The sequence below is a fragment of the Hevea brasiliensis genome, chromosome 12 (assembly GCF_030052815.1).
Source record: "Hevea brasiliensis isolate MT/VB/25A 57/8 chromosome 12, ASM3005281v1, whole genome shotgun sequence".
Taxonomy (NCBI): domain Eukaryota; kingdom Viridiplantae; phylum Streptophyta; class Magnoliopsida; order Malpighiales; family Euphorbiaceae; genus Hevea; species Hevea brasiliensis.
This window is the reverse complement of record NC_079504.1, coordinates 38,574,702-38,588,400: the sequence shown is the minus strand read 5'-3', so window position 1 is coordinate 38,588,400 and position 13,699 is coordinate 38,574,702. Positions and strand designations below refer to the sequence as shown.

General features: G+C 31.8%; 1 protein-coding gene across 1 annotated transcript; it reads left to right on the top strand.

Moving 5' to 3' along the window:
* The first annotated feature begins 1,523 nt into the window (after positions 1 to 1,523).
* On the top strand, positions 1,524 to 11,712 carry LOC110667313 (probable LRR receptor-like serine/threonine-protein kinase At1g06840). Its single transcript, XM_058131510.1, has 21 exons — positions 1,524 to 1,723; positions 1,933 to 2,099; positions 2,571 to 2,721; positions 3,169 to 3,240; positions 3,350 to 3,421; positions 3,659 to 3,802; positions 3,912 to 3,983; positions 4,129 to 4,200; positions 4,339 to 4,413; positions 5,566 to 5,634; positions 5,804 to 5,872; positions 6,027 to 6,098; positions 6,290 to 6,376; positions 6,595 to 6,669; positions 6,763 to 7,250; positions 7,774 to 7,950; positions 8,200 to 8,483; positions 9,204 to 9,255; positions 9,451 to 9,701; positions 10,208 to 10,342; positions 11,126 to 11,712. Exons 2-21 carry the CDS (start codon positions 1,958 to 1,960, stop codon positions 11,468 to 11,470), a joined length of 2,904 nt encoding a protein of 967 aa, XP_057987493.1. The 5' UTR covers positions 1,524 to 1,723; positions 1,933 to 1,957; the 3' UTR covers positions 11,471 to 11,712.
* The last annotated feature ends 1,987 nt before the right edge of the window (positions 11,713 to 13,699 follow it).

Sequence of the window (13,699 nt, the reverse complement as noted above, 5' to 3'; positions counted from 1 at the left end):
AATTTACGAAAAAATAAAGACAAAAATCTTAACTAGTTTTCAAACTCAAATTAAATGTTTTGATACCTATTAGAAAATGCTCACCACTTATAAAAAGTAAGAAAATTATTTTAAAATCTCTTGTAAGGTACTTAATGAGTTATCGGTAGGTGAAGTTCGGTAGTTCATTAGATATTCTACGGGATCATGTTATGTCTTACAAAGGGGTAAGGTGTGACAGGCTTGCCTTATCTAAGCTAATTAGTTGATTTTATTTGTCTACGCCCTTTTTATCGGGTATATTTTATATACCCTGATTGTAAAAATTATTTTGATGTATGTAATGTATGTAAATGTAGGAAATGATCATGAGCAGTTGTATCAAGCTTGTAATTAATTTTGGTTTAGATTTTTCCTAATGTAAATTTTTGGAATGATGTATATAAATTGTTTTATCTTTATTGAAATATGAATAGAAATATTTTGTTTTAATTTAAATGAAATTGAATTATAGTATTTTGATGATGTTGAATTTTGGAAATTGAGAAATGATGTTGAAATTGGTTGGGATGGATGTTGAATTGATGAAGTTGTTGAGATAAATCATTGGAAGTGTTTTTTTTAGAGGCATTTGAAGAACTGTTTTCTCAAAATACAGACGGCACTCTGCCAAAATTTTTATAAAATTTACGGAAAAATAAAATGGGACAAAAATCTTAAATAGTTTTCAAACTCTAATTAAATGTTTTGATACCTATTAGAAAATGCTCACCACTTATAAAAAGTAAGAAAATTATTTTAAAATTCCTTGTATGGTACTTAATGAGTTATCGATAGGTGAATTTCGGTAGTTCATTAAATATTCTACGGGATCATGTTATATCTTACAAAGGGGTAAGGTGTGACAGGCCTGCCTTATCTGAGCTAATTAGTTGATTTTATTTGTCTACGCCCTTATCTTATAATTGGGCTCAAGCCTTTTTAATCAATAAAATACCAATCTATCTTTTAATTGAAAAAAAAAATGAAGTTACTACAAAACATAATTTGAATTAATACTCACATAATTGTGAAAGAAAATAAAACTATAATATTTTAAAAAATTTTATTTTACAATGGCAGAAAAAATTATAACAACAAAAAAATAGATATTAAAAATTTTAAATATCTATATATTTTAATATACTAATTAAATTATAATATTAATTATTGTAAAAATTAAATATTTTATTTTATATAATCAAATTAATATTTAATTATGTGTTATAATCCATTTGATAAACGTAATAACGTGGGTGCTTCAAATGCTGGTAAGAAGAAGATGTTGTATATAAAATAAAATTTAATTGAATAAAAACCAATTAAATGATTTTTTTTTTGTCCTTGCAAGCATTTTTATAAATAAAAAAAAGAAAAAAAAAAAAAGTTTGGACGTAGTAGTTTTCCCTCCAAGGTCATTGGGGCCGTTGGGTTGGCGAAGTCCCGAAAAAATCTGTCAGCTTTGTTGTCTGTGTAGTTCGTGAAAGTGAAACAAAAGAAGCATTCAAGAATTGAAAATCCATCAGCCTCCCAGCCAACAAAGTCAAAATCTAAAAACCGTTCTGCCATTGGGGGATGGCTATTGCCCATCGGCTCCGTCATCTATATCATCATTATGATCAACAATCTCTGTGCATTCGTAACAGTGACCTGGTCAGAATAACATCAAATAAAAAGCTCCCAATTTCTAGTTTTTGTTCCTCAGGTTACCTTCAAGTCCTTTTCCTTTACCATTGGTTTTTTTTCTCTCTACTCTATCGGTTTCTTGATTCTTTTGTTTGCAATCGGTTGGAGGCTTTTGCTTGCTCTTTTTGTTGGCATATGTGGTGTTTGTGAAAATTTTTAATTATTGAATGTCTGTTGTTTGTTTCTTGCTTCCAGGAGTAATATTAATTTGGATACTTTTTTTTTAAGGTTTTCAGTTTTTGGGTAACAGGAGATGTTTCAGAATTCTGGTGATTTTTCCATTCTTGGGCTGTCCATATCAAGAATTTCCACTTTTGGAACTGTTTTGATTATGTGGCTGTTTTGGTCTTCTCTCCTCATTGAAGCACAAGATGCCATTACTAATCCTGTAGAAGGTAATTTTGCTTGAATTGCTGGTCATTTCTTTTATTTCCCTTTCCTTTTAGTTTAAAGAAAGAGATTTACTAAACTACTACACCGACAAGTTTTATTCTGCAATTATAGTCCTAGAAATGCTTAGAATTAATATGAGGTGATCTAAAAGTTTCTTTGCATGAAGTTCGTGACAAGAAACTCAAATCAATTTCATTAATGTTATGGTAACTTAAAAATTAATTATGTATGTGTGAATTAAATGATTTCACATGATGAAATAGTAAACTTTTGTCAGTTCCTGGAGTTATTTTTTAGTGGAAGAGTAGGACTACTGATTATATTCATGTATTGGAAGATCTTGGAAACAGGCTAACGTTTGGTTTAGTGTTGATTTCGGTTAGAAGAAATAAGGACGTTTTTATTATTTCTTCAATAATGTTAAGTTAGTCAAACAAATGAAGTGATGAATACACATATGCTTAAATTTGCAGTGAGTGCACTGCAAGACATAAAGAGTAGTTTGATTGATATCAACAAAAATTTGAGCAATTGGAATCGAGGGGATCCCTGCACATCAAATTGGACAGGAGTTTTGTGCTTCAATACAACAAAGGACGATGGTTATCTGCATGTTATAAAACTGTATGATTTAATACTTTTTCCTTTCATGAGCTTGTTAGATTGCTTTTCTTTCAGTTACTGACAATTTTATTTTAGTTTGTTGCAATGGAAAAACTTTCTCAGTTTTTCAGTTTATTTAATATTCAATGTTGTCATCCTTCAAGGGTAGAGGCTATATGCTGAATATTGGCCAATGTTTCAAAATAGATCATCAAATATTAATGAATTTGAGAATCTAATTGTGATTTGTTTTGGTACAATTAATGTGACTGCTTTGTTGTTGCTTTCAAATTTTACCGCTACTTCATGCCAAGCATTATGTAGCATCTGTATTCTAGTCACAACTCACAAGCTGTGAAAGTTAGACATAGTTTTAAGGACACTTGCCTACAAACTGAGTATCTTCAGGGATTTTTTATTTTTTTAAAATGAGAAAATTGTAACGATATGTTTTTTTTTTTTTTTCAGGCAACTACTTAATTTGAATCTGTCTGGAACTTTATCACCATCACTCGGCAACTTATCCTATATGAAAATATTGTAAGGCACAGATTACTTTCTTACTCTGAAAAATATTCTATCAGAATGGAATATATTTATATATATGTTTCTCCTCCCTTATGATTAACATTTTTTGTTCTCATCGAAGGGATTTTATGTGGAACAACATAAGTGGGAGTATACCAAAGGAGATAGGAGAAATTGAATCTTTGGAACTCTTGTAAGTTAAACTACTATTTTCCTTATTTGCTGACTCATTACCACATAATAAAAGTATGCTCATCAACTTATACATTGAAATGTAAAGTGATCTTAAATTTTGTGGTTTTTTTAATAATCTCATTTATTTAATACTGATGAAGGAGCAAATCTGAATATAGTTATTTTATTCATTGTTGCATTACCGTGCTCTATACATTTATCTTGCTTTCTTATTCTATGATGATTCTGCTTTCAGGCTTCTGAATGGAAACCAATTAACAGGTCCCTTGCCTGAAGAGCTTGGATATCTTCCAAACTTGGACAGAATACAGATTGATCAGAACCATATATCAGGATCAATCCCTGTGTCATTTGCATACTTGAACAAAACAATGCACTTGTGAGAGTTTTTCTGATGCAATTTAGCCTAAAACCCGGTGCTAATACATCTTGATTCTTTTACTCATTTTTCACTTCATATTATGTACGTTTTTTCCCCTTTTGGGCAGTCACATGAATAACAATTCAATTAGCGGGCAAATACCACCCGAACTATCCAGATTACCAAGGCTTATTCACTTGTAAGTTGGCAATTGGCTAGATTAATGTGAGAAGTGCATCATTTATTTTTACCTACAGTGGGATCTGTGAACATCTTCAGTTCAGTTTAATTTTACCATTTCTTGTTCTGCTCTCATACTATGCTCATTGTTAATGTGTTTGCAGCCTTCTAGACAACAACAACTTATCTGGATATCTTCCACCACAGCTTTCTGAATTGCCAAACTTACAAATACTGTATGGTTTCCCTACTTACCCAGAGATGAAGCAGGATTTCATGTTTCCTTATGGCAGTTTCCCCATAATAGATCCTATCTTTGTAGATTCTCTTCTAACTATTTTATTTTGCCTTGATTTGTTTTTTGTCTTTTGCAGTCAACTTGATAACAACAACTTTGATGGGGCTACAATTCCAGATTCTTATGGCAACATGACTAAACTATTGAAATTGTAAGTGCAAATTGCAATCTGAAATCTGTAAATACTTTTACGAGGCCAGGATACAGAGCAATTTTCTAGCATCTGTATTTAAATTATTGATGGGATTAAGTCTTGAGGTGTGTGGTCCCTTGTTAAAGAGTTAAATCTCTCGTTGATGAACATACACCATGGGCTGGCTTCATTAACAAGCTTAGGCTTTTGGGTTGGATTTTACATTTCTACCGTAGGATGTATTATTGAACCCTCACGGCCTCATCTATAAGTTTGAGCCTTTAGGTTGAGGGGTTCTCCAATCTGGCATCAAAGCCTCTTAATAATTCATTATTCAATTAAAGGCACCCCATTTCTTAATTCTTATTCTGCTTAATTAAAATTTCAGCACACAGCCATAGGGTTCCAAGTGAACTTAGTGAACAACTCATGCACAAGATTAGTAGTAGCTCAATTTTTGATCTATGAAGTTAGATGAATGAATTTGAAGCCCAATTACTCTAATGAAGAGGCTTGTTCATATTTTTTTTTGCTACAATTTTTAAAGCTTGATATAACCAATTTTAAGCTACAAAAAATTTTGGTCTTTTAGTGGAAAATTAGTTTAAAGCTATAGCATACTTTGAGATTTTTGCAGTGGTAGTCATATGAATAAAATAAATCAGTAAACTAGAAGATATTGGCTTTGTAGTATAGGTAGTTAGCTATGAAAGAAGAGTATAAAGGAGAGGAACATTTGATAACAAGTAATATAAGGAGGGCAACACCTCCTCTTTATACAAAGGCCTCAGGCTGTTTTTTCATTTCAGAATTTGAGGCCATTTGTCCCTTGTTGGAGTTTTTTTTTCTTTTTCTTTCTTTTTTAATTACTGTAATTATAGCTTGAGTTGATCTAAATAGGCTGAAACAAGCTGGAAGACTAATTATGCTCAGCTTGGCTTAGCTTGCACCCCTATGCACTGTAAAGCAGCAATCTTCTGTTGGTCGATGGCTGAAATGAAGACTATATATGTATTGTAGCTGAAATGAATCTATATCATGTCAACTAGCTGTCACTAGTTAGAAGTTTATTGAGCTTCCCAAATCACAGTGAAAGCATGTTGGTTACCATTATTTCTGCATTTTATTTTGTAAATTACATTATCTCTGCATTTTCTTTGGCCTTATCAGGAGTCTCAGAAACTGCAGTTTGCAAGGTCCAATCGCTGACCTGAGCAGGATACCAAACCTTGGCTATCTGTAAGTTTATATATTGAATTTTCCTTTCTGAATCATTGATTTCAATGGGCTTTCCATTTTCCAATTGAAATTTGAAATGCATTAGACTGAATAAAATTTTTTTTTAATTCCTGTTTTAAGATCTTTGCTGGCTCTTCTTTTCACTAGCAAATTTTGACGCAATTTTCAGAGACCTCAGTACAAACCAGCTAAATGGATCCATACCTTCTGAAAGTCTTTCTGAGAAAATTACAACCATGTAAGATTTCAATATCTTGCACATTTTGCACCATTTGCATTAGCCTGAATAAAATGTATGGGTATTAACTTAAAGTAATCCTAAAGCATTTGAAATCATTGGCTACTGTTGATTTTCTTCAACTGGGATATTCACTAGCTAACAATATTGACAGTGATTTATCTAACAATGATCTTACTGGAAGTATCCCTGCCAGCTTTTCAGGCCTGCCTCGTCTTCAGAAATTGTGAGCATTTCTTTAATTTGTTCATTTCTTAATTGTTATAACAGGTTATATTTTGTTGAGCGAAATTCTGTTTCATTTTGTTTCTCTATTAAAGCAATAAGGTTTTGATGCCAATAAATAAGATAATAATATGGAAAAAATTGAACTCTGTAGTAAAATAAATGGCTTAACTTAACCATTTTCCATTACAGGTCAGTTGCAAACAATTCACTGAATGGCTCCATTTCATCTATCCTTTGGCAAAGTCGGACTCTGAATGCATCTGAAAGACTTAAATTGTAAGAGCCGAACTAAAAAATGTATGCAAACGCACATTCCAGTTTTATTAACTCTCTTAGTTACCTATTATTGATATCTAAAATAAAGAGTTGATCTCATATGCTGATTTCAACATGCGTTGTTAAGAACAAAAATTTAATCTCCAGGTGGGCTATAATTTCGTAGCATCTCACAGCCATTTTGCTAATGAATGGTTTTTCACTCTTTGACATTGCAGGGATTTTGAGAACAATAGACTGACAAATATTTCTGGCAATGGCAATATTAGTCTCCCTCAGAATGTCTCACTCTGGTTTGCTTCACACTTGCATGCCATTTTATGTCTTGAAGTTCATGATGTATATATTTGCCTGTACAAACACTAATAGTTTCAAATAATTTTCAGGCTTCAAGGGAACCCTGTATGTTCAAATTCCAACCTGGTCCAATTTTGTGGATCTCAAAATGAGGATGTTGAAAAGCAGGGTTTGACAAACTTTGCTGATAACTGTTCCACTCAAGAATGTCCTTCTGTATATTCCCCAACATCTCCTGTAGATTGTTTTTGTGCTGCCCCTCTGATCGTTGGTTATCGATTGAAAAGTCCTGGATTCTCCTATTTTCTACCCTACAGAGATGCATTTAAACAGCATATGACCTCTGGTCTCAATTTGGAACTTTATCAGCTATACATTGAGAACTTCCAATGGGAGGAAGGACCTCGATTGAAGATGCAGCTGCAGTTATTTCCTGTCCATGATGCTAGCAACAAGAGTTCTCATGTGTTCAATGCAAGTGAGGTTCTGCGTATCATGAGCAAGTTCACTGGATGGGACATTCATTATAATGAAACATTTGGGCCTTGCGAACTTTTGTACTTCCCTTATAATAATGGTTTGTCTCAACATTTACTATCATGAAAATAATGCCTATTTTATTTGAACCTATGTGTGTATTCCACCTGTTAGAAAATGTGAAATTATTTGCACTTGGGGGTCTTGTTTTCCTGATTTTTTCAAGTGATTAAATAGAACATTTAGGATGGCGGTAGACATATTTCATATGCTCAAGAATTGTGAAGACCTACCAGTACTTATTCTATTAGCCAGTAGCTGAAGTTTGACCTTATTCTTTTGCTTATGTTTGTAGCTAATAACATCTATTTGGTGTCATTTGCGCTTCAACTTGTCCATGCATGTCATGCCTTTGCTATAGCAGTGTTCTGTTGTTGCATAGTAGCATTAGGCTTCAGACTGTACACTATAATGAAACTGAGCTATCACAAAGTTAATTTTGAAAATGAGTTTTGACGTGTCGAGGAATAAAGTTGTAAGTTATGCATCTGGTACTCTTTCTCCAACACAAGTATGTGATAAACTTGTTGCATAATTATCTTATGGTTCTCATGATTTCACAGTGTTTGTTACCTCACCATCATCATCGGGTACAAGCAAAGGTGCCTTGGCTGGCATAGTATTGGGCGCCATTGCCGGTACAGTTGCATTATGTTCAATTGTTTCGCTTCTTATCATAAGGATGTATTTGAGGAACTACCGTCTGAGAAACTACCGTGCAAATTCAAGAAGACGTCATGGTGAGTTTTACTATTCCCATGACTGGACTGTTCATGCAAATATATTGTTTTTACATGTTTCCCTTAATTATTGGGTCAACACTGCAATTTTGATGTCATTTCTGTATTGTTTCTTCTTGTATGACAAAAGATACAATTTGATTACACAATTTTCTGAGACTGACGTGTAATGCTGTTTGAGTGTTTGAAAATTAAAATCTATTAGTCTGAACAGTTCCATCTCTAACATGCGCCTCTGTTTGTGCGTAGCATCTAAAGCCTTGCTAAAAATTGATGGCATCAAGGATTTCACTTATGCTGAAATGGCCTTGGCTACGAACAATTTTAATAGCTCCACTCAAGTTGGTCAAGGAGGATATGGAATAGTTTATAAAGGCATCCTGGCTGATGGCACAGTTGTGGCCATCAAACGTGCTCAGGAGCATTCTTTACAGGGTGAGAAGGAGTTCTTAACAGAAATAGAATTGTTGTCAAGGCTACATCACAGGAATCTCGTTTCTTTGGTTGGATATTGTGATGAAGAATATGAACAGGTACCCAGAATATATTTCCCAAATTTTTAAGTTCACCTCTATAGTCTTCACATTTTCAGTTAAATTAATCAAATCCTGCCAACAGCTTGGCCCATATTAAGCCTTAATCCCAAACTATCTGGGGTTGTTTATATGGATCATTTTTTGCCTTTCAACTCTATTGGACACTTAGTCTGCAATCCACTTAGGAACTCAATTCTATAAATTGGAGGATTCAGGAGACTCTGGGGGAAAAAAGTTCAGGTTATTATTTTTTTTTTTGTTAACGAAATAAGAAAACTCTACCATGTCTCACCACTGAAGTATCATAATAGGCATAGGATAAGCTGGAGGCATAAGTCTCTGTTGTCTCTCACATTGCTGCAAGCCTCAAAAGTCAAAACCCCATGGCGTCTCATCCCATGACCATGTGGGAGTAAAAGCATTAACAACTAGGCCACAAACTCTCAGACAATAGTGCAAACTTTGAGAGGTGTAAAAATCATATGTTTTGTTATTTAGAACCATTTCAAGCAAAAGAAAGAAATTATTTCAATCTAGAAATGATATTTAGGATGTGCAGGAAAATTTTTGTGTATTTCCTTTATAAGCAATTCCACCAATGAGGAAAAATTTTTGGCATTCTAGGCTAAATATTAGTCTTCTATTGTTTTTACTGCTCCAGTGATGTTAAAATTATCATTTGGGAAAAGCTTAAAATGGTTGCCATTATTTCTGCAGATGTTGGTTTATGAGTTTATGTCAAATGGCACTCTTAGAGATCATCTTTCTGGTATATCTCATATTTCTTCCTCATACTTCCTTTCCATTCTTATTGGTCATTCATCTATGAAAATTGTAAGCAAGAATCAGCTAAAGTGAATATCTTTTTCTTTTCTACATAAACCTACTATTTAATTTTAAATTTTCATACACCTATGTGATGAATCCTTTAGCTGATTAATCTTGTATGTGAATGGTATCACAGCCAAGTCTAAAGAACCCCTGAGTTTTGCATTGAGAGTGAGAATTGCCTTGGGTTCAGCAAAAGGCATCCTCTACCTACATAAGGAAGCTGATCCTCCAATTTTCCATCGAGATATCAAGGCGAGCAACATATTGCTTGACTCTAATTATAATGCAAAGGTTGCTGATTTTGGACTTTCAAGACTCGCCCCAGCTCCAGATATTGAAGGGGCTGTGCCAGCTCATGTGTCCACAGTTGTAAAGGGTACCCCAGTAGGTTTACTATATTTATTCCCTCTAGTAAGACTACTAAATTCCAAATTTTTATTTATCAGAGAATTGATCTTGGTCTTCTTCTCTCTTTTGTTTTATCATGGCACTGTTCAGTTTGTAGCATGTCCATCTCTGGACGTTTGGTAACAAGTAATACCCTGCTTTAAGTTCATTAAGCTGCAAATGGATAAAAGAAAAGAACATTTGAATGTCCTATATGTCCAATGTCATGAAAATCATCATGTTTGAGTAAACTGATTCATTAATTTCACACTCCAAAGTCCACAAGGCAAAAACTAGTTACCTTTGCTGTATTTTGGTTGGTTAGAGCATTATGATGTTTAAATCACAACTTATTCATTGACTTATTTGAATGAATAACCAAATTTAAGAAGAAGAGTTGGATATCAGTTGATAAATCTTCTTGAAATAACAAATATTCAAGCTTTTCGATCTGTTGTGAGACGGGATATCCAGATGTCTCAAAAATTGTTTTGACTTTGCAGGGTTACCTTGATCCAGAGTATTTTCTAACACATAAATTGACAGATAAGAGTGATGTTTATAGCCTTGGTGTCGTATTTCTGGAGCTGTTGACGGGGATGCAACCAATCACACATGGCAAAAACATTGTCCGAGAGGTAATTTCTTGCCACAGCTTTTACTTGGTCTTATCTTTCGTGTAATAAACAGTGTTGTAGAGAACTGAGACATCATAGTTAAAATTACATACTCTTCTCCAAGTCTCATTTGAGAGATTGCTACGGCAACAACACATCTGATTCAATCATTATAGTTGAATATAATACTTATTTTCTTTTTAAGAAAACTGATTATAGTTGAATAGAAAATATCCGAATAATTTAGTTATCATAATACTCAAAACTGAAAATTCTACCAACAATGTTTTGACAATGGACAAGTCAATTCAAATTGAATTTCTCTGTTTCACCACCTTCACGATAGTAAAATGGGTGCATAAGTTTGTACAAATGAAAAATAAAATAGATCTACGTGATATCTCTTCATTTGCAAATAATTCGTGATGTGAAAATACAGAGACAAAGGACTGATTTTTGAATAGAAAAAAGAGTAGATCTGCATGAATCTTTTAAATTCCCTTGTAGTGAAAAATGCTAAAAAGTAGGTTATTTTTTTGAACTTGTCCCTTCATTTTTAAAGTGATATATTCGTGTGAGATTGGAAAACATATACCAGCTTTTTGGTTAGCCCAATCACACTCATGAGATAGGCCATGAGCCATGGGAATCTATGAAATATCGAAATTTATGCATATATGTGTAAAATGGCCATGCATGCGGTAATTGAGATGCTAAATCAAGAACTCACCCGGTCGATATAATCAAGAACATGCATGTACCTTTTAAATTCTCTTGTAATTTTATGGATTTTATCTGCATCAGGTCAATTTTTCATACCAATCTGGTATGATATTCTCATTCATTGATGGACGTATGGGCTCTTATCCTTCTAATTGTATGGAGAAGTTTTTGAATTTAGCCATGAAGTGTTGCCATGATGAGACAGACTCAAGACCATCAATGGCTGATGTGGTCCGAGAACTTGAAACTATATGGGCGATGATAGCAGATTCTGACATGAAAACAACCGTTACAGTGATCACTGATCCTGGAAAGAGTGAGAGTTCACCATCTTCATCGTCCATGGTGAAGCATCCTTACGTGTCATCCGATGTTTCTGGCAGCGACCTTGTTAGTGGGTTTGCTCCTAGCATCCCCCCAAGATAAATGACACCCATGAAAGATATTGATAACAACAACTACCTGCAGTTGCTATAATCTTTAAAATTATGTTTTGGTTTCAAGATTTCTGTATATTCTTTAATATATATCTTGTTTTGTGAAAGTTATAGGTAGACTTGTAGAGCAATAGGTAATGGTATTTACTTAAATTACATGCTAAAATTTGTTAGACTTCTTATTGAAAACTATTTTATATTCTTTATTTAATGGAATTGCTGAGATTGTATCAGTTCTTTGTAAGCAAATAATAGTCTTCAAGATGTTTAAGCCTTATTTTGTAATGGTTTTGTTATGGGCTACAAGCAAGGCTGTCCAATAATTCCTACTAGGAAATTTCTTAAAAAGGACGTCAGATTGAACCATGTCCTCTTATAATACTCAAAACCACTGTTACTAACTCGTTTAAAGGTTGACCTAGCCAAAAAAATTGACTGAATAGATCGGTGGTTTAACTAGTGGGTCAACAGTTCAATCAATAAATCATTAAAAAAATTAAATAAATATATATAAATTAATTAAATATAATACTTATTCATATAAATAAATAAATATAATTAATTAATTAAATTTTAATTATTCAAAGTAACATTTTTTAAGTTATATTTGATGTTTTTAAATTTTATATAAAAATATTAAAGCAATATAATGTATAAAAAAATTTCAATAATATATAATTTTCTTTTTAATAATTATGAAATATTAAGTATATATTAAAAAATAAAAATATTAAGATAAAAAGCACAATTATCAAGTTAGTTTAATTGATTCTGATTTTAAATATTTTTTTTATGAAGTTTTAAGTTTAACTCTCTATGCTAACACTAAAAAAAAAATTATTGAATATTTAAATGGACTAAGTCAATCAGCTCATACTAGTTTACATGTTCAACTGTTGGGTCAATCGGATTGCTTCCTTTCTGATTTAATTATAAATTCAGACTGATTTGAGAACTGATTCACTGATTGATTCGACTCGAGTTTAATAATTATGCTCAAAATCACTAAAATTACATCCAATTTAAGGATTTTGATTTAAATTATCAAAACTCAAAAAAAAAAATTGAATTAACATGTAATTGTTTGAATTTTTTGGTGCCTTTCTAAAATAATATTAATGCTCATTAGAGTCAAATTTTAACTTTTAGTGTTTTATTTTTTTTTTTTTAAATACAATGAACTTCAATTAAGACTAAACTTAAAATTTTACAAATCATGAAAATAACTCTAAGATCACTGATTTAAAGTTCATTAATTTAAACTTTTAGATTTTTAGTTATTGATTTAAGGTATGTTTTTAATAGGAGATTTAAGTTTTTTATGAACACAACTTTTGAAATTAAATCCTTAATTGTGATGTTAAATTAAATAGACCCATAATGGTGGTGGATAGAAACCATATGCCTTCCTAATTCAAATTGTGATGAGAGTGCTTTGCTAATCACCATTAGGGATTTCAATTTGGAAATCTTCCAACTGGACATTGAAATGAGAGAAAATTGAATTTGATAAATAAGGGCTAATCCTTTTAGAGCCAAAGTTAAATGAGTATTAAATATATGGGTTAAAAAAATGCTCATGAAGATTTACACTCAAAAACAATAATGTTCAAAAGAAAAAATTTTTAATTTGATTTATTAATAAAATTCAATTCTATTATAAGGAATTACATGTTTAAATAAATTTTAAAATAATAAAATTTAAGTAATTATCATTAATAAAAGTGAATTAAATGCATTTTCTTTTGTTATCCCATCTATAAAGAAGTAATAATTTTTCTTTTTTAATTCCTTTTGATAGTATACTATATCATCTATGTAATTCACTACTAGCGGAGAAATTCGGATTATTTTTTTAATAAAATTTAGCAATTCATTAATAAGAATAATAGTATAATATAATTTTTTCATAAAAATAAAAATTATAAATATAGATAATTAAAATAGTATATTCAGAGATAATTTAAGTAGAGCAGAATAATCATCTAGTAATAATATTTATTATTTTTTTTAATTTAGACGATCAAAGAAATTTTCTGCAATATTATCCTTTTAAATATCAACAAAAAAAAAATGAGCCGTACTATCAAACTCTATTAATAGAATCAATTCAACTTAATTAAGCCTTTATCCCAAAAATTTGGGGTCGGTTATATGGATTCGCTTTTTCCACTTTGAACGATTTTGGGTTAAATCCTCATAAATGTGTAATGCTTCT